The 20,396-nt window shown below is 34.1% G+C and overlaps 1 protein-coding gene across 1 annotated transcript in view; it reads left to right on the top strand.

Moving 5' to 3' along the window:
- The window catches only part of LOC128202924 (cholecystokinin receptor type A-like), a 59,369-nt gene extending 47,554 nt beyond the window's left edge, over positions 1–11,815 (top strand). The window contains exons 2-3 of the mRNA XM_052904107.1: positions 10,519–11,031; positions 11,188–11,815. Coding sequence (XP_052760067.1) covers positions 10,530–11,031; positions 11,188–11,798 — 1,113 coding nt within the window. The 5' untranslated portion in view covers positions 10,519–10,529 and the 3' untranslated portion in view covers positions 11,799–11,815. The remainder of the gene's footprint in view (positions 1–10,518; positions 11,032–11,187) is intronic.
- The last annotated feature ends 8,581 nt before the right edge of the window (positions 11,816–20,396 follow it).

The raw sequence follows: 20,396 nt of genomic DNA, 5'->3' as shown, positions 1-20,396 counted from the left end.
TAATGCAATAAACTGTCGAAAAGAACTGAATGGAATTTATTATGTGTTTTCTCTAAAGGTAATGCTGTTTTATAAAGGTTCATATGCAAGAAAAGAACCAACGGTTTCTTATTCCAAATGCTTATTACGACGTTTTTTTAGCTTACATTCAACGTCAAAATAAAATATACAGATTCGAGATCCCCGATGTATTACAGAAAAATTAAGTTTGTGTCTACTACTTCTAATTTCAAAACTGCCTTTTTTCGAAAATGTTTTATCGGTCATAACAATTTTTGCAATCTGTTTGCATGGTATGCCCCACACATAATGCATATGTCAGTAATAATATGATTTAAATTTTAAAAATGACAACATTGTTCAATTAACAAAATACATTGAAATATCACGATGTGTTTAATGATTTCTAGCTATTGAGTCAGACAAACACGCGTCAGTTGACACATATGTCAATGTTATGAGTTATCAACGCACCTGTCAAGGGGCCGCGGAGATGTGGAATATCGTAGTTTCAAACATCAGCAGCATCATACCAACATGTTTTGAAATGCGGGACCAGTAGCTCCCGTGCATGGTTTTCGGAATAAAAAGAGTTGGTGTCATATGTGGTACTCAGTACTGGTTTAAACCTATAAAAATTGTGTATCGGTGCCATACACCGAGACCCGATTGGTATGTTCAAAAAGAGCTAGGGTATCGCACCCGGACATCATTTCATATAACTGTGTTCCTCTAATATTTGTATTTAAACAGTCTTTAAGATGTGATGGTGTCACAGTGGGGTCAAGCCATAATGTAACTAATGTGCGATGGTAAACTTTAATATACTCTTAGACACAAATATGGGAAACTGATAATAAATTTCATTTGTTATCATGGTTAAACAAATACATTTCAATTTAAAGAGCTTCACTATCACAAGCATAGTTTCGCACAATGAAATTTTGAATCAAATCTGTTCGAGTTTCCACCACAACCGCGCCAAACAAATTGTTTGCAAGTGCCATCTTCGTGGAACCAACTTGGTTAGGAGCCAAAACAGGGTCCGCCATCTTGAGGCAAGCCGCATGCGCACTCCCGGAGGCAGCTGTCATAGGTTTCGAAATTATTCTGGCCACCAAAACATCCACCCCATCCGAACACTTCACATTGCAGACTTGACGTGTTGAAAAAGAATCTTTGGAACTTTCCGAGACAAGGCCCGATCTTCAATGGTTGTAAGCAATGAAACGAAATGCCTGGTGATACGAAATAGCAAAAGTTTACAAGGGCTACATTTTAAGTAACAAACTATGATAGTTATTGAGAGACACCAATATGTACGTTCATTGTTTGGCCTGCGCTTGAGTACATGACATATTTGTGGGTAAGTATATCTGTTTTTTATAACAGGCATATTGTTGGTTTATTCAATACTAAAACTAAGCACAACAGTTCCCGAATAAATATTGATAAAACTTGAACGACGTGAAACGAATGGATTCGTTTAAGTTATATTTTAATAATCAAATTATGATTGTAATGAAATAAACTTACCCCCAACAGCTCTGACCAAAGGCAAAGTTCAAGCTCACATCATCAGAAATTTATGGGTAATACAATTTCTATCTACATTATTCATAAAAAAATGAATTACGTAAGTTAGAATTACTTTGTTTACATAGGAAATTAAAAGGTATCGTATTAAAATGGTTAAATATCATATGTTAAAATTTCTTGTTTAATAAAATACACAAACCCTAACACTAAGTGCCAGCTATCCAAGTTCGAAACTATTTTATACGGATGATTTCGAATAAAAGTATGAGATGAATGTGCATTGTAACAGATGGATCGTGTCATTTGTGTTTTGCGGCAATATTAGCCAATATTTTAACCATAAATTATGTAATTGAAACACAGCGTCATATATCATATCACATGTCAAGTCGTATGTTTCTCTTTTTGCTGTAAACTCTACAGCAGCGCTACGATGAAACTATCAATTTCTTAAATTTGAAATACGAAGGACGGACAAAAGTTTAGCATAGTTTTTATCGAAACAGGTTGCATTTGAATAAATATTTAGAATGCTTGAATTAGTGTCGATGCAGTTAAATGTTTGTTGATATTATCAGAAATGGACTCACTTCAAGTGATCCTAAGTTTTGACACTCCCAATGATTTGCAACACTTTATATCGTTATACCAAAAATTGCATTTTGCAAAAACATGAGCGAGTAACGTTTAGTACAAAGACATTTGTTTGTTAACGAATATATTATGGAAATATTTATGTTTTAAGTATAAATATACAATAACAAACGAACAAGTGTTATTTTCAATACCATTAATAGTGTGCAAGACTGACACAACTTGTCTTCTACAATGAACGTTTCTCCGATATTGGGTTCTTCGGAATGCCAACTGTATAGTTGCTTTGTTAAAACGTATTGCAACTGAGGCAGCTTACAGCGTTCCTTGTAGAGTGTCGATGGTTCTTCCTGATGTTAAATAACCGATGTTACGAACCTTTTACTCAACAATTGTCTCGGGTTTGTTAAAGTCATTGGATGTGCCAGTGGGAGTTGAAAATTATTAATAAGATGACATTGTTAGATCAGAGATCATCCAAGGATTTATGGTACAATGTTATACTATAATGTTATACAGGGTGTTACAAAAAACTTTTTTTTTGTATTTGTCTGCATTTAAGGTTACCTATTTTGCAATGTCTCTAACCGACGAAAACGTTTATAATAAAATATATGACAATGTTGATGTATTCTATAAGATGGCTTTTAGAAATATCTCTTCATGACAAATGTTTATAAAAGCATATTTTATAACACGGTGGATATAAATGTCTGTGCAAAATACTACAAACGGAAAGAAAACATGTGTACAACACTGCTGCCATTCCAAATAGTTCAGAAATTATGACAAATCTTAAAAATACATATCTTTAATAACACAGCTATAACAAATCGTCTTACAAATGACACAGATTTATGAAAACAAATTTTAACACGATTATTTCTAATATGCAAGTTGACACAAGCGAATGAAAACATCCGAAACACAATCACAATGACATACATTTTTGTCCCACTATATTCGTAACAGGAACGGTACAATAAATTTGTATTGTGTTGCAAGATATTTCAAACATATGAAATGAAATAGTATCTTATTATAAGTACATGTACATTCTATTTTTTACAACGATTGTAAAGAAAGTCATTCGGAATTTTCATTTTCTCATTGTCTTGCCTTGTTCTATGTATATTAATAACCTCATTCAAATCTGGTTTATAGATTTAACGGTTAAAAGAACTAAAAAGTATCGCTTTATTTGATACATTGTATAAACCGTAGGATCATTATACAAAAAACAAACACGTATTTCTTTTCAGCATAATTGATCTCGATTTCCCAGTCATCAGCAAAAACCAGATGGTATCCATTATTAGGTATTAACAAATGATTGGTTTTTGAAACTAATATCAATCTTACGAATTCATTATTGAAGCGTTATTTTGTACATAATGCCTGAAACGACATGCACAAACTTTTAAATATATCGCAAAGTATACTTAAAGGGAACTAGCACTTTATATTCTTTTAATTTTAAAATCTGTGATATTTAAAACTTATTTTTTAAAGCTGTATAACTAGATGTATAATACTTTCGATTTGACCAGCACATTTGAGAATATATCATGCTTTTATTCCTTTTAAAGTAAATGACAACCAGAGTTTGGCTCAATTATATAAACGAATATTTTACAATGAGTGCTCACACATAAGTATACATATGTGGTTTCGCTTAAGTATACAAGTTGAGTAACCCAACCTTTATTGATAAACATTCATTCCAGTAGATGATAACAGTTGAATAAAATCTTGTTTATCATACAGACGAATAAAATATATCCAGCCACCTCTACTATCATGAAAACCTATCTGATACTAAGGAGTATTAGCTATTGAAGTTTTCATTATTGGACAGTTTGCGTTGTGTATGTTTGAACCCGTTAACCAACGCAAACACGAATTACATGCTCTCCTTCCATTTTTCTCGCTTGCTGTCTTGCAAAAAGCTTATGTTGTCTCATGAGATTTCTATGATAATTCTTACATATGGAGAATAATATGCTAATTTGAATATCTGAAAATACGACCGCATCTGATATACGTCATTATATGTGGCAGATAATCAATTATACACAGGCTTTTGGCATTGTGACCATTTTATGTTCTCTCACGCAAACATTAACAAAGACCTTTGCAAAGTTATTTATAATTTCATCCGGCTAGAGAAGAATAACACATTTTTATCATTTTTCTGTGAATTTTAGCAATCCTAAATGTTTGTTAATATCCTACCTCACTGGTTTAAAGCAGTTGAATAACCTAACCGAATCACTGCTTGAAAGGCGCACAATGTAAATGAAGCAAATGTTTTACTTTTATATTTCAATGCCTTATTTTTTTTTTATTTTACTGGACTTTAAATTATCGAAACAAAAAGCGTATGATTTGTGTTCTGTTTTGATAACATATAATTAAATATTAATGATTTTCGGCGGATTTTTACGAGTAAATCGGTTACCAGTTAATTTATAAAAAAGCATTTGTAAAGTGTAATACATTTTATCTGTACACAAATCATGAGGGTTTTGTTGTTATTAAAGTAAAATGATTTAAACCTTATAATATATTGATTAAAAATACGTTTATGCTTTGCCTGTTTCCTTGTTAATATAAAACCTCAATACCCACATTGCTAACATTACGCTACGTTAACATCGGGAAAGATTGTGCGGGAATCACGAAATAAATATTTCAAAGCAGATATTTTAAAAGTGAAATATTGGATTAGTTGTCCTTTGTGAAATATACCACCCTTGACGCATATTTATTGATGAAATATCGATAGATCACAGAAACCTTTTCCGCAATTATCACCTAATTCCTATCAAGATTGAAACTTCGATAGGTTTAAACTGAATATGACGGCAAATGGCAAAATCCACTTTCAGATAATTATTGTAAGATGATCGTATCTAAATCAGATAAAATAAGTCGTGTTTATACGTTAAAGTATGACAGTATGACCTTACACAAATTATTTGTGCAAAAATATCATCTCAGCGGCATTACGTTAAATATCAAGTAAATATATTAAGTTATATTTTTAACAAATTCTGTATAACATTTGAGGCACCGAGTTATAACAGAAAGCAATACATTCACGATAGGTGCAACCATGAGTGAACAATCAATTTACAGTGAGCAGAAATACATTTTGATTTTTCATCGAGATAAAATCTAAACAGTTTATTATGTGTTCAGTGCAATTCATCCCGGCTGAGTAAACGAAATGTTACGCAATACGAGATCAAAAGAATATAGGGACTGTGGAAATAGCAGTGAAAACAATGATATTGAAAACAAAAATATTTCACCGAAATGCATACACGAATATGTAATATATACTGAACAAACGTGATACATTATGGGTTTTTTGTGCTATTTGATTTGAAGAATCATCGTCTGATTTATTATTTGATGTAAGTAGTATAATAACAATTATCATTGAAAAGTCGTCTAGGAATAAATACTTCATTAAGAGATATCGATCACTCGTGACGTTTATATATATCATGCATTAAACACACAATAAGTATGGTAATTGTTTGTAAACCATAATATAGGTAGACAGTTACATTTCTTTACTATTTCGCAAGCTGATTAGGGAAAGCTTTTGCAAACTACGTTGTTGTTTGTCATTCCACTCCAACAAAATGTGTGTAATGTAAGTACAATTATGTAAGTTAGGTTAGAGTTTTGAGTTTTTATGCAGATTGTAAAAATATTTAAAAAGTAATGATGGATTTGTAATATTTCAAAGTTTTTCGGATTGGATTCATCACTTTTTTCCTTACAATTAATATGTTGCGTATATTGTACTCACTAATGATGTGGTCATGTAGCTTTGTCGACTTGTTTTTTATGAGTAAATGATTAGTTATACAACGACATGTTTTTAGAGTCATGTCGACCTGTTGAATGTCAAGTTGACGAGTTATAATACGACAAGATCACTCATATACTGGATGAGTCGACATAATAATATCGACACCTCGAGTTGAACATCTTGTAGATTTCAAATTTGTGAAATCTTCTTAACATATTTCAGCTGATTCGTCGGCAAATTTAATGTCATCGTATCCACTTATAGGTGAAAAAGTCGAACATTTGTTGACAAAATGTCGTATTATTAATCTCGAGGTTAAAATAAAACAGTTCGACAAGACTACATGACCTCATCATCACTATGTATGATATGAGCTTTAATAATTGTACTCATCTTGTGCATTTGAACAGTGTATTGATCTAAGTTGTGGCTACTAGGCTTGTCATCCGAGAATCCATTGTCAACCACTATTCCAAAATGTTTAAAAAATGCATTGTATACATTGAAAACAATGCCACCAAACTTGTCTTATGCCGCAAGAATCATCGCAGTAACATCGCACCTAAAACACAATCACACAACTCCATAAAACCAGTTGTAACTTGTAGACATTTGTTTTTTTCAATTTTGTATAATACTGCAATTTTGAATGAAATGGTTTATTGTGCACATTAACGATACGAATCTCAAGTCAATTCCGCCGGTATATTACATCCTTGAAATAATTGCGTTTCTAATGTATCGGTGATACCAGTGGATTGCGATATTCTTGAAACTTTTAAGTTGAAAGATTGCACTTTGTCTCAAATCTACAAATAATGGTAGAAATGTAAAATCCAATTGATGAACTCAATGAACGACTGAGTCAGTTGTGCATATATTCGTAATCAACAGAATGTTTTGCGTGATATTTTCTAGAGGTTTTGGAGGACTTGGGATAAAATACGTCAATAAACAACGATACACGACAGTGGAATGGATGCAATGCCTGTCCGCTGGTATGGTAATGATTGATTTCGTAGTTGCACGTATGAATGTTTTTAAGCTTTGTGCGAATGAATTTGAAGGCTGTTAACATTTTGAAATAATCGTAGGCTGTTTCTGACAATGTTCAAGTAAAAACAGTATGAGTTTGATTTAACCCTACATATGGAATCTTGTCTTTTATTTACTCAAGACATGATTCGTCGTACGTACTTGCCGAAGGTCGTGACAAGGAAATAACTCATATTCTATCTCGCTACAGAGTGAAAGAGACAAAAAGGGCTTCTTTCTGTTATTTATGTTTTAGTGACTGCGCGTTCAGCTAACTGTCCGGAAAAACGATGCATTTTAACTAAACGATACATACATATATTCACGATTTGGGGGTAATGTGCAATCTTGCTTTCTTACGCAAAATCAATTATTTGTTTGCACCCAAAATGATCGTGAAGTATCTTGACAATGTCTATTGACAAAAAGATTGTGAGGATTTATGGCAATGTATATTTACAAAACGATGGTGAAGATTCTCTGTGATGTCTAGTTACAAAAAGGTTGTGAGGATTTATGGCAATATCTAATTACAAAACGATGGTGTGGATTCTCTGTGATGTCTTATTACAAAACGGTTGTGATGATTCTTGACAATGTTTTTTTTCAAAACGGTATTGAGGATTCTAGGCAATGTCTATTTACAAAACGGTTGTGAGGATTCTTGGCAATTTCTATTTACAGAACGGTTATGAGGATTCAAGACAATATCTGTTTACAAAACGGTTGTGAGGATTCTAGGCAATGTCTGTTTACAAAACGGTTGTGAGGATTCAAGACAATATCTGTTTACAAAACGGTTGTGAGGATTCAAGACAATATCTGTTTACAAAACGGTGGTTAGAATTCAAGGCAATGTCTGTTTACAAAAAGGTTTGTGAGGATTCAAGGCAATGTCTGTTTACAAAACGGTTGTGAGGATTCAAGGCAATGTCTGTTTACAAAACGGTTGTGAGGATTCAAGACAATATCTGTTTACAAAACGGTTGTGAGGATTCTAGGCAATGTCTATTCACCAAACGGTTGTGAGGATTCTAGGCAATGTCTATTCACCAAACGGTTGTGAGGATTCTAGGCAATGTCTATTTAAAAAACGGTTGTGAGGATTCTTGACAATAATCTGTATTTGCAAAATCATTGTGAGGATTCTTGACAATTTCATATATGTACATTAATAGCACGTATTGGTTGTGTTTACACATAATATTACCTCCGAAGTGTTATCAGTTTGATAAACCCATACATATATGTATGTCTTGAAATAAGTTCAATGATTTAGACTCGTTCATTTACACTTATTTCTAGCAGCGAACAAGTCATTTTACCGAGAAAAATATAATTAATTCCCTCCATATATATCCGTCACTGAATTAAATCTTTAGTTATAGAAGAGTTAATTTATTGAGAACTACTATGCTCTACCAGTATTGTCAATGTTATCCGGGTACTATGGCATGCGTTCACATATGAATATCTCGTTGATGGGCCATTACAATGTTGCATTTGATCGTACAAACAAACGACATAATCCGAAACAAATATACGTTGACCTGTAATGATGAAGTACATGCATAAGTTTTTAGCAGACTTGTTCATTTTCAATGTCTTATAGTATATGCAATGTTCTGGAAAAAGATATTCATTTTTAATTTGATACGTGTTTGGCAATAAGTATAAAACAGCATTAAAAACTGGCCGTCAGTTCACAAAATCTGCAAAAGCCTATATCGATATAGGTACATTTAGATGTAAAATAAATGACGTTTCTATTGGTACATACCGTTTCCGTGGCCTAGTTGTTAAGCACCCGCCTACGGAGCGGGAGGTCGTGGGTTCGATCCCTGGCCGCGTCATACCAAAAGACGTTCAAAGTTGGTACAAGTAGCTCCCTTGCCTGACGCTCGGTATTTAAAGGGAAGTGCTTGGAAAAGTGGTGTACTCAGTAATGGTTTAACCCAGGAAAGTTGTACCCCGTGTATCGGTGCTTTACACCGAGCACGTAAAAGAACCAAGGGGTCTTTTCAAAAGAGAGCTAGGGTATCGCAATTGGACTTCCTTGTATCCCACCACTGTCTCTTCAGCGTGCTGTCCCTTCAGCAAAAACAAAGGACTCCGTTGGAAATAATTGCTTGCACTTTCACAAATTATCCTTGACCGCAAGGTCCAAAGAAATACATACATACATACATTCAAATAACCGCAAAACACCTCTTACAAATCAATTTGTCTGTGTACAATAAATTGGATTTTTGTTCAAACCTTACAGAAACGATGGTCAAATTGCAACAATTTGAACTAGCCAGACAGCTTCCTAAAGCGCAAAAGAGACAAATATTCCTCTTATGTAATTGTATGTGTTAAAAGTGAAAGTAGACAATGTTTTAACACCCATAGAGAATGTCTAGGTGAACTTCTGTAAGATAAGGCATGTTCATGTTTTCACTTTCAGTGTCACTTGCGCGTATCATTAAGTCATGTCAATGCCATCAAACTTATATATTCGGCTTTAAAAAGAGCTTGCATTGACCTTACAAATATCATTATTTAACAAGTTAGCATTTGAAATCAAAACCTTTACTACGGTGAAGTGTACTGGGTGTATTCAAACATTTATTTGTTTTTAGATAGCATGTTTTTTCCTCATTGTCATTTTGGTTTCGTTATTAAATTAATGAATATCATTTCATAATAGCATTTTTTTTCTTCCAAAAAATGTCAACAGTATTTCCGTTAGTGTCGCTATTTCATCTTTCCTCCTGAAATAACCGTGTTGATGAAAAGATAATAACGCAATATGAGACATAAAGGCTGAATGTTAAACATTTCCAACTCTTTGAATGAATAAATAAAACATGATTATCATCAAGAGAGAAACACTGAGAGTTGTCAATTTGTTGCATGTGATATTTAACATGTATGTAGTAGTTAGATCGTTGGATAAAACGGTTTTGTTTCAATTTAAACTAAATAGAATGGGCAAACCCACAGCTATATTCAAACTTTTGACATCTTAAGTATTTGTCAAAGTTATTTTCTTCGATTGGCTGTATAGCCTCTGATTTGTAGGGTATTGCTTTGTTTTCCATTGATATCTCCTTTAAATTTGAAACTGGATACCTTGAGCATGCACGCAAGTTTAGATTTGTATTAAATACGATATTTTTACGCTAGCTACGCGAAATTATACAAGCTCAGAGACCCATCGCCTTATATAGATTTTTACGTCATTCATTTTGAGTGTGTATTAATAGAACAAACACTATTGTTCTTTACAAAAGCCTATAAATGTGACATAAGCGTTTTGTTTGCGAAGTATTGAGGAAGCAGATGTTTACATAAGCAATAGGCCAATGTGTATATTGGAATCAGAACACGAATTTTAGTACTTATTGTCATATTTTTAAATATATTTTAATTATGTAATATATAAGACTGGAATTTAACACGTTTAAAAAAAAAATCATATATGAATTTGCCTATTTTTATATAACGTTCTGTTATTGTTTCTTTTTTTTTTTCAGACTACGTCATAATGATGGCTTCTGACACCCCAGTGAACACCACTGCTAAGATAGACCTAATCCCGCTACCGAGTGAACAAAGTCATGAACTATTAATGGCCGTCATTGGAATATTATCCTTCTTTTGTGTTCTTGGAACCGTTGGTAATTCACTTGTGATATATGTATACGTCCGAAAAAGAAACAAATTGGCGTCTACAGTTTTTATCATCACTCTAGCTTGTACAGATTTAGTAACTTGTGTTCTAATCATCCCGTATACCATTGTCTTAGAATATATGGACTATTTCATAAAGTATGATATTTTATGCAAGTGTTATATGTTTCTTATAACTTCCAATGTACCATTTTCTGCTTTCATTATGATGGCTATAGCTGTAGACAGGTATTTCTGTATCTGCCTTCCATTCACACACTTTCTGACTACTCGGAGGGCAAAACTCATCATCATGATCCTGGCAAGCTTTGCTTTTATGCTTGGAATTATAACAGCTCTCAACTTCGGGGTGTATTATAGAATGTCAAAACTGTATACGAATGGAACAACGCTTCATGCACAAAAACATTGGCTAAAAGTGCCAAAGCAAGAAAATAATGATGGAATTATGTTCGTGCCAGAAAGCAAATGGATTTCGTCTGAAAGTGTATATTCACTTAATACAACCGAAACATCAGCTCGGGGCAACCGAACGAAATCTGTTTTGATGTACGACGGCATTTGCAAGCCAAATGGGCTGATTTTCAATCATACCTTTACTGAAACATATCAGAAAATATATTCTAGTTTCTTTATTATTGTGATAGTCGTTGTGGTTATATTGTACATAATGGTATACAGATTTGTCTCGCTACGTCGAGCACGTCGACGACGCATGCGCTACCAAAGCAGCGGGTATTCATCGTGTAAGGACCATGCCGCATCCTACCTGAACACGCGTGCCTTACTTACAAATGGCTGCGTCAAAACTGAACTAGAGCCATATAGTGAACTAGAAGAACGACCAAAGTCCGAAAAAACGGAAATTAACCGTCAAATGACAATAAGAGAGAGAGGTCTAGTTGCTAATATACGGACAGCCGGGATGTTGTTTGTTGTAACTGCAGTGTTTATTGTTGTATTTCTACCAGCCTGGCTAATGGCCCATCAAGTAATACCGTATAATATATTGATATTTTATATGTATTTCTTCTATAACGTTGCCAATCCGATCATTTATGCCTTTATGAACACAGCATTTAGACGTGATTTAAAGGATGTTGTTAAATGCCGTTTGACGTGATTACATTTTACACCATGGAGTGTTTTTATTTATTTCATTATTTTTATATTAAAAAACTAACTGCTTAAAATACATATTGCAAACAAATAAGAAACACATCACAATAAAGAATTAGAATCATATAAGTCGGAAGAGCGCTTTTCCGGCAAAAATATCATGCAGATCAATTCTAACGATAAGCAATTATACGCGTTACTTATTGCACGATGTCTTTGACAATATGGCGCAAAACCGTTGAAATTATACAATTAGAGCTTGGCAGTATTGTATAAATCCAATATATATATAATGTTAAAGAATGTTGTTTACAGTTGACGATTTGAAACTATTTTTACACCCTGATAAATACATCAATGACGAGTTGAATGAAATAAATATAAACAGTCTTTTCTTTTTTATATGAATATTTAATATCAAGATATTGTAAAAAGGAATGTACTAACTGTTCTTAACGAATTTACAAAATAATAACACCTGTTCTAACGTTAAACTTATTTAATCTTACAACGATTGTGAAAAATGTTATTGCAACATATCAATCACTCTCGTTGGCATGATATTACGCGGGAGTTTGGACTTGTGTTGTGGGGGAAACCGGAGTACCCGGAGGAAACGCAAGTGTCCGACTTCGTAACCACAAACAAAACTCACATATGCATAGGCCGGGAATCGAACCCGGGTCGACTTGGTGAGAAGCGAGTGCAGTTACCACAGCGCTTACCGAATAATTGTTTTAACAATTGGTCAGCTCTCTTAAATACAAAAGCAATTTTAAATCTTACTGCAAAACCAATAGGTATAATAACCAACCAATAAGCAATGGCAAGTGCAAATGAATCCTTCACGGTTTACTATGGTCAATGTCCATCTTGATATTTTAAAAAAGGTAATTATCGAACTGAAAATAAGTTCTAAAACATTAGAAGTTGATGATTACTAATAATCCATTAATAATACAAGTATTCTTACTCGCGTACGAAGAGTTTAGCATTTGTTTAGATAATAACAGTAACATGAACGGATTGTCGAAATTCAAAGCAGTTGCCGAAAGCCCAAAGCACATTGTCTATCATATAAGTTTTAGCACTGTGTCACAGGAATGTCATAATGCTGTATTTGTCCATATGGGACCATCTGGTGTCTAGTTTTTTAAAAGCTCCGAAACACAACGCGAGATTCGGTATTTTTTGAAAATTCAATATTGAATAGGAATGTGTTAGCCTAACGATAACAAACCCGTATACTCTGTTGCTTGATCAAAAGCGACGGCTCATCTATCGGATGTGTTTCGCGCGTGCCTCGAGTCAACCCATGAGAGTTCTAAATGCGGCTATTCGCGCCATGCTATGATATTTTATGGTTACGGAAATAAAGAGATGTGTATTGACAAAAAATGAAATAACTAATGCTCGAGTGAGGGTTGCAAACTTGCAAATCTGGTTTTTAACAGTTGAAACAATTCACAAGTATGATAAAAGCTGGACTCATTTACGTGTTTTGAGAAGTTCTTAACTTATATTATTTTATGTGAGCACAGTTGAATGTTACCAAATGTTGTATAGTCATTCACATTGCATAACTATTGAAAATAAAATTATGAAATCACCAAATGTTCGGTCGACCGAACATTCAATTTGGTCATATACATTTACTAGTTATATTAAAATATTAATTCAGAAAATGTTTGGCCGACATAACAAATTTGAAATACATCATATTTTAGAACTACTAAAAAGCAAACTATGAAATCACAAAATGATCGGTCGACCGAACATTGGTCATATCAATTTACTAGTAAAATTGAATTATTAATTCAAAAAATGTTCGGTCGACTTAACAAATTTGAAATATATCAGATTTTTGAACTACTTAAAATCAAAATATGAAATCACAAAATGTTCGGTCGACCGAACATTGGTCATAACCATGAATACTTAGTAAGTTAATATAAAATGTACTGACAATGGATGAAAACCTATATAAGTCGAGGATTCCAGAACCATTACCGGTCCCTTATGCACAAATCATATATATAGAAAACTCCTTGAACAATCAATATATGCATGTTAACAACTGTAAATGCAGGTTTTGACTGAATTCCAGTGTCTCCAATTGAACTGGTTACACGCTTTCAGTTTCCTTTAATTCCTTGCTAAAAACTTACGTGTGAACTACTTTATTGACCTACAAAAATGCATTTTACCACATTTGGACATGCATACGTGATTGACACCATTAGCCTGCTTACCGGATAATTACTCACGTGAGTGCCACCATTATCTTCCTGTGCGGGTAATTACTCGCAGGAAGTTTACAATATAATTAAAACAATACATTACACTTAGCCCATGTTTCACTAGGGCGTCATTGATTCATTTTATAACCTGTAACCATTCAGAACGAGTGCTGTCCTTATAAGGGGTATAACATGTTGAACTTCGATATTTCACTCAAAAACCATATTGAAAAATGTTGGTAAATCCTTTCTCCACAAAACAATGTTGTAAAAAATGATGAAGTAGCGAAAAAGCTTTTTAATTATGACGTGGAATATCTCATATACACTGGCCAATAATTGGACTGTGTCAAGTAGTCGGAAATTTAGTAATTGAACTAAAAGGTCAACTGTCATTGTCAATTCAATTAAATCACGCTGATACGATATAGTAGTATATTATTGCTTTATTCATGACGATGTTGGAAACAAAACATACAAATAAAAAAAATAAGGATTTAACAATGTTTAGTGATTCCGTGGACATATAGTGTCGGTTTCAACACAGTGACAGGGATTTAGTGTATATATTTAATACTTATGACATTTATCACATAACATAACTTTCCGTTCCATCACACACACAAAGAAAGAGTATACATAGAGCATCTGTAATTTAGTTCATCACCTATAGCAAGTACGATAATTTATTGTTCTGACTGTGAATGTTAACGAATTTATTAAATAATAGCACAATTCCTTCTTAGAAGATACTTCAGGACATTTCGGTTTGTCATACACTTTATCCCTATATTCATTTAAACCTTGCCGTCCACTAGGCCCGCAAAGGGTTCCTTAAATTCGGGATGTTTGGCATGTCTACGCGATGTTCTGGAAACATTCCGTGTCATTCCTTAACACTTCTGGAAATCATCGTGACACTTCGGGCAAAATTGCAATCGGAAAAAGTTCGGCATTTAAATTTTACAAGTTTTAAAATTTGGACGCCCAATGTTTTATTCTGGAAAGCTTCTTGATCATCGGCAATGCATAAGCACCATTCGGGATGTTCGGGAACCCATCGCTATGAACTCGGCATCTTATGAAAGCCTTTATCAAGACTTTGTTAATTTATTATGCATGTTAAAAACACTGAAACAATAATAATAGTTAAACAGCTCTCGACCAAACTACTAACTGTCTACTTAACCAGTATGTCTTGCCATGGCACAGATGCAGCTTTGCTTACCAAGTACAGCCTAACGTATTCCCGCTGGCGCTTGCCTCCGACAGCGTCGATGTTTCCTCTTTCATCTGCTGGCTCAACATCTTGAAAGTGGTTTCATGCCCTCCGGCCCAAGTTAACAAGTCGTGCTGTTGCCATTAGCATCAAATTGACCGAGGTCAAGTTAAATATACTGAATCTCAATACGGTTGTGCATGCATATGTACGCACTGGGGATCTTTCGGACCACCTTCTAGACGTTAAAGCATGGAGTTGGCCAAGCACTGCACCCGAGCGTAAAGATTGTCAATGTGTTATCCACTCTGCATTTAGCTCTGTAGAGTATGTTGATCTCCTCTTATGGTTCAAGTTATGTCGCTTGCATTGCTCCATAAGGTAGGTTCTCATAGGAAAGTCGTCAGCCCCTACAATTAAGTGCAGAATGTCAATGTTATCATTGGTGATTGGCAAAAATGGTGGGGGAACCAAATTAGTTGTAATCATAACAATCCTTCAATTCAGAAACATTAAAGGTATGGCAGTCATACACGACGCCCATGCCTCCAGGTCATGCCAGATAAACTTATAGTTTGCATTGACTAACACCCGAATGATTATGCTAAAGAATCTCTCATTATTGTGATATAATTTTCCCGAACCCTTTGGCTCCTTAATTGCCACGTGTTTGCCATCGAGGACACTAAGAATATGGGGCATGTTCCACCTTCTATCAAATTTGGCGGCAACTTCATGCCAGGCCTCTGGAGTTTTGGTAATGGTCAGAAATCCATCCTTATACGCCTGAAACAGAGCCATTCACACTTCTCGGACAAAAGGCATACATTTTCCGCAGCATCACAAAAGTCACACGCCAAGGAGGCGTACGTGTCCCATTATACCATGTACCGCAGATTCATTGCAATCATTTTGCAAGCATAAATGGTGTTTCCTGTTCCTAAGATCAAGGTTTTGCGCTGACCGTACTGAAAGTTCCTGTTTTCATGTACTTCAGCATTCTATCGTCATCGATACGACAACCCTCCGCATGTTCTGAAATGTTACCATTTCCTTTCCGCAAGATCGGGAAACATTTAGGAGCCAATTTCAGAACTGTCAGCATTTTTCGGCCTCGCATTCGGCTACTTCGGATAGGTTCCGGCGTCAATACCGCAAACTTTCGTATGCCACTCCGCGAATAGATGCGAATACATGCCGAACAAGCCCAATGGCAAAGCACCGCCCATTTATTGATTAATGATCCCGAAAGGTCCCCGAAACTAGCAAAAATGATTTGTTTTCGGCAATCCCTCTGAAAGGCGTCGGGCGGAACTGGACCGCATCTCTCACATTGTTTTCAGAACAGTTTTATTCAAGAAATCATGTTTTGAAAAATAGTTGGTTACACTTGGTACTTGTATTGATATGCAGATAAAAAGACAATATATTCAAACCACATTTGAAATCATGAGGATAATAAAAAGTACACGAAGAAAAAAAAGACAAAGAAGAAGATCGATTTTGCAGACAATGAGTGCAGCAACTCCAAAGGACCTTTTTACACTTTTCGCTAACAATGCCAATCGTCTGGTTAAAGTTAAATTTTGCATGGGTGTGATTGTTATCGTCATTAATAATATTATTGTCCACACGTAATTCATAGGAAACAACAGATTACTGTCTCCAATGATTTTAACTATGTGTTATATTTGTAATATCAAATGTTTTTATAACAAATGGAATCAAACTTTTCCTTAAAATGAAATTTTTATTTCGTGTTTATTCTTTTTTTCAAAATGCACAGTTCAAGAACCATTTATGGTTGTCATGGTTTCGTTTCCATCGCGTTTGTACATGTGTTTGTAAATTATGAGGTGAAAGTTTGATTGATTCAGTGTAATATCGCAATATCGAAATATATCTCAACAAGAGAGCACAACGAGCTATATTTCACCAGATTCGTAGCAAGTAAATGCATACTTGGTAAGATAAATTAATTGCCTTGTTACACTGAAACAAACAAATTTGTTTTAGCATATCTTAGAAAAAATATAACATTAATTGTAGTTGTTTTCGATTTGCATGCAAAATTGTATACATCAAAATGACGTCGTTAAAATTGAGTCCCAATATTTATGCGAAAAACTACAAAAACAAGCTCAGCCGTGTGAGCGTTGATGTTGTAATTATACGTGAGAGCGGGCTTATATCTCTAAACAGTTCAAAGTATCATATTGATATTATCACTGTTTTAAACACTGCAATATCGTTTTAGTTTACTGATAAGTATATATAAAACAACCAAAAGACGTATATTAAGATACGATAAAAATGTTGACTGTATGGGCATGTAATAAGCAATAAGTACAGTCTTGAAATAAACACAAAAACTTGTACACCCGACCTCTTACAAACGTTAATGCTATTGTTTATACCAAGGTCATGTATTGGTACTATGAATGTGTGCAATCAATATGCATTAAATGCATATGATAAAATATGCATGTGGTTACAATAACACCAGAAATTACGTTTATTAGAAAAGGACAAACTTCTTCTTAATAAGTGGGCATAAATTGAGTTTTGTGATGTTTCTGAGATAACACTGCATTAACGAACATAATTATCTGATAATGATAAGGTATTATTACTTAAAATGTAGGTATTGACAAGCCAACTATTCCTATGTCTCAAGAAAATAGAAATAAATGCATTTCATTTTCCGCTTGGTTACTGTTGGGTAAAAAAATCCAAAATGGATTTTATATAACAATGATCGTTCGTTCTTTATGAAATTAAACGATAGATACGCTTTTGCTTTAAAATTGGGCGTAGGCCGCCTGTATATGCGTGGTATTCATACGTATTGCGCACCATGTAACCACCGTGCAATGTATTAGTATCCTATCAGGTCTGGTCACTCGCTAGAACTGCTGCTCAGGATTGGGGTCACTCAATATCATCTCTCCGTCACTAAACCATTTATTAGTATTTCTATTGCTATTTTATATGAACGCCTGCTTTGTAAGCCTGTCATTTATTATAGTCTGTTCCAAAAAATCATATAATTAAAACGTATTTGCTCGATGGGAAAAAAACACATTGGTAGTTGTTGTTCGCTAAAAATATGGAATGCCGGTCGATTCGTTTTGTAATTTGCTCTGAGTGTATGGAATATACACCTGGGTAATTTGACTTCTCTTATTCAGAAAACGTTATTTCTAGGAGGTGATATGTTAGAACTTAAGGTTCCTATTGATTACCTTCTTGTATCAAGTTATCAACTACTCATGCATCAAATAAAATACAAATATAATTGATCGACTCAATTGCTGTAGATTCATATATCAATTTAATTATTAGTTTTGTTACATAAACGATGGAACGTTAATGCTTGTTCAGAAATATGTTGAATATGATCGCATAATGGAGGCTGCGAAAAATGTTAGATAATTTGTTGATAGATGATAAGTCCATACACAATCTATATCTAGTATGTATGTATATATTAACCTAAAATTGATATCTTTATAATTATTGTGAGCAGTAATGTTGAACGTTTAAAGGACCATTTATCATATAAGTTGTCAAGAAAACAATTGTGATTGTGATAAATGACGACAGATGTTTCCTCTTGAAAGGCGTTAAACAATGTCTGCTGAATAAAAAAATAGACGGTGACATGTGTCTGTGCAGATTTAGAATCCGCGAGAAGATAAAGTATTATGACCCAGCTCGTTCGATTATCATCCGAAAATAAACCATGTTTTCCCATTATCCATGCTGTTTTAGTTTAAACGTTTTGTCATCATTAGTGATTGTGTCCCATATGCGACAACCTTTAAGATAGTTTGTCTTCATCTGCTTTAAACGTTCCTGTTTTCTTAACATGTTTTATTGCAATTCATTGCACACTGGAAACAAACAAAAAAAAACATGAGCGCATGCATGTTCTTGTAGATCAATCGAAATGTGTTTAAAACTGATGAAAGTTTATGATCTGAGCTAAAATATATAGTTTTCCTCTTAACAAGTGCAACCTAGTTTGAGAATAAACCCTTAAGCTCCGTTAGTTACGGAATAGGAACTTTGAATTATGAAAATCTGGGATTATATTAACTGCTTTTTCATTGACCGAAATAAATGGAATAACGAAGTATGAAATGCAAATATAATCTTGTAATTATAGTAAAACACTGCCTAAATTCCAATCGTGATTAATTGATAAATAATTAAAATAAATCCATTATTTGCAACTCTGAGTTAGATGAACCTTGATATTTTATGAAGCCTTGGGGAAATTTCGGGGAAAACAGACACGTGAAAGCATTTAAAAGCCTCAAACATGATTGCCTGTTCAATTGTTTTTAAAAAAACCCAGCTGAAAATGAAATTATGAAACCATCTGTTTATTTGATTTGTCCATTTTCTCTTTGTTAATCAACTTTTATTGATATTTGAAAACAAAACTTCGATAACTGTCTGTATAGGAGGTTGACTCTCCTAATGCTGTCATTGTATGAGGGGTTTGGCGCCCCCTGAAAGCCCTGAACATGGATATGGAACAGTTGTGACGTAGTAAACGACTGGAAGCGAGCTGTATTGACTTACATCGCCACCACAAGTCCTTGTAAATAGGTTTAAGAGCCTGTCGAAGCCCAAATTTTGTGACGTAGCTGTACCACGCCAACCCGCCCTTGTGTCCCACGCTTTCCCAAATCATCCACATGAATTAAAATAATTCAATAGTAAGTCGTCCTTGTTAGCAAGCAGTTCTAAATAATAATAAAAAATTATTGTATTGTAAGAAATTAAAGACGACCTATTGAAACATGAGTTGGTAGTCATGTATTATTTTAATTGTATTGAAGTGTTCCTTAGAGCAATAACCGGCACAACATGCTAATAGTGACAATCGCATGCATGTCCAAATGCGATAAAATGCATTGTAGCTTAAATCGCACGCGGTTTTAACACTGAAATGCAATTCGGAATTTACCCTGGGAATAAAGAGGACGTTAAGGTTAAACTAACGACATTAACTTTTAGCTCAAACCTGAATTTACATTTGAAAATTAATCAATAAGCAATTGTCTATATTCAAAGCGATAGTTTAATTAGAGTTGTATATTGTTATTTTGTTTTTGTTTTATTCTGATTT

Source organism: Mya arenaria, chromosome 9, assembly GCF_026914265.1.
Source record: "Mya arenaria isolate MELC-2E11 chromosome 9, ASM2691426v1".
NCBI lineage: Eukaryota > Metazoa > Mollusca > Bivalvia > Myida > Myidae > Mya > Mya arenaria.
The sequence above is the reverse complement of the archived record's forward strand: the minus strand, read 5'-3'. Positions and strand labels throughout refer to the sequence as shown.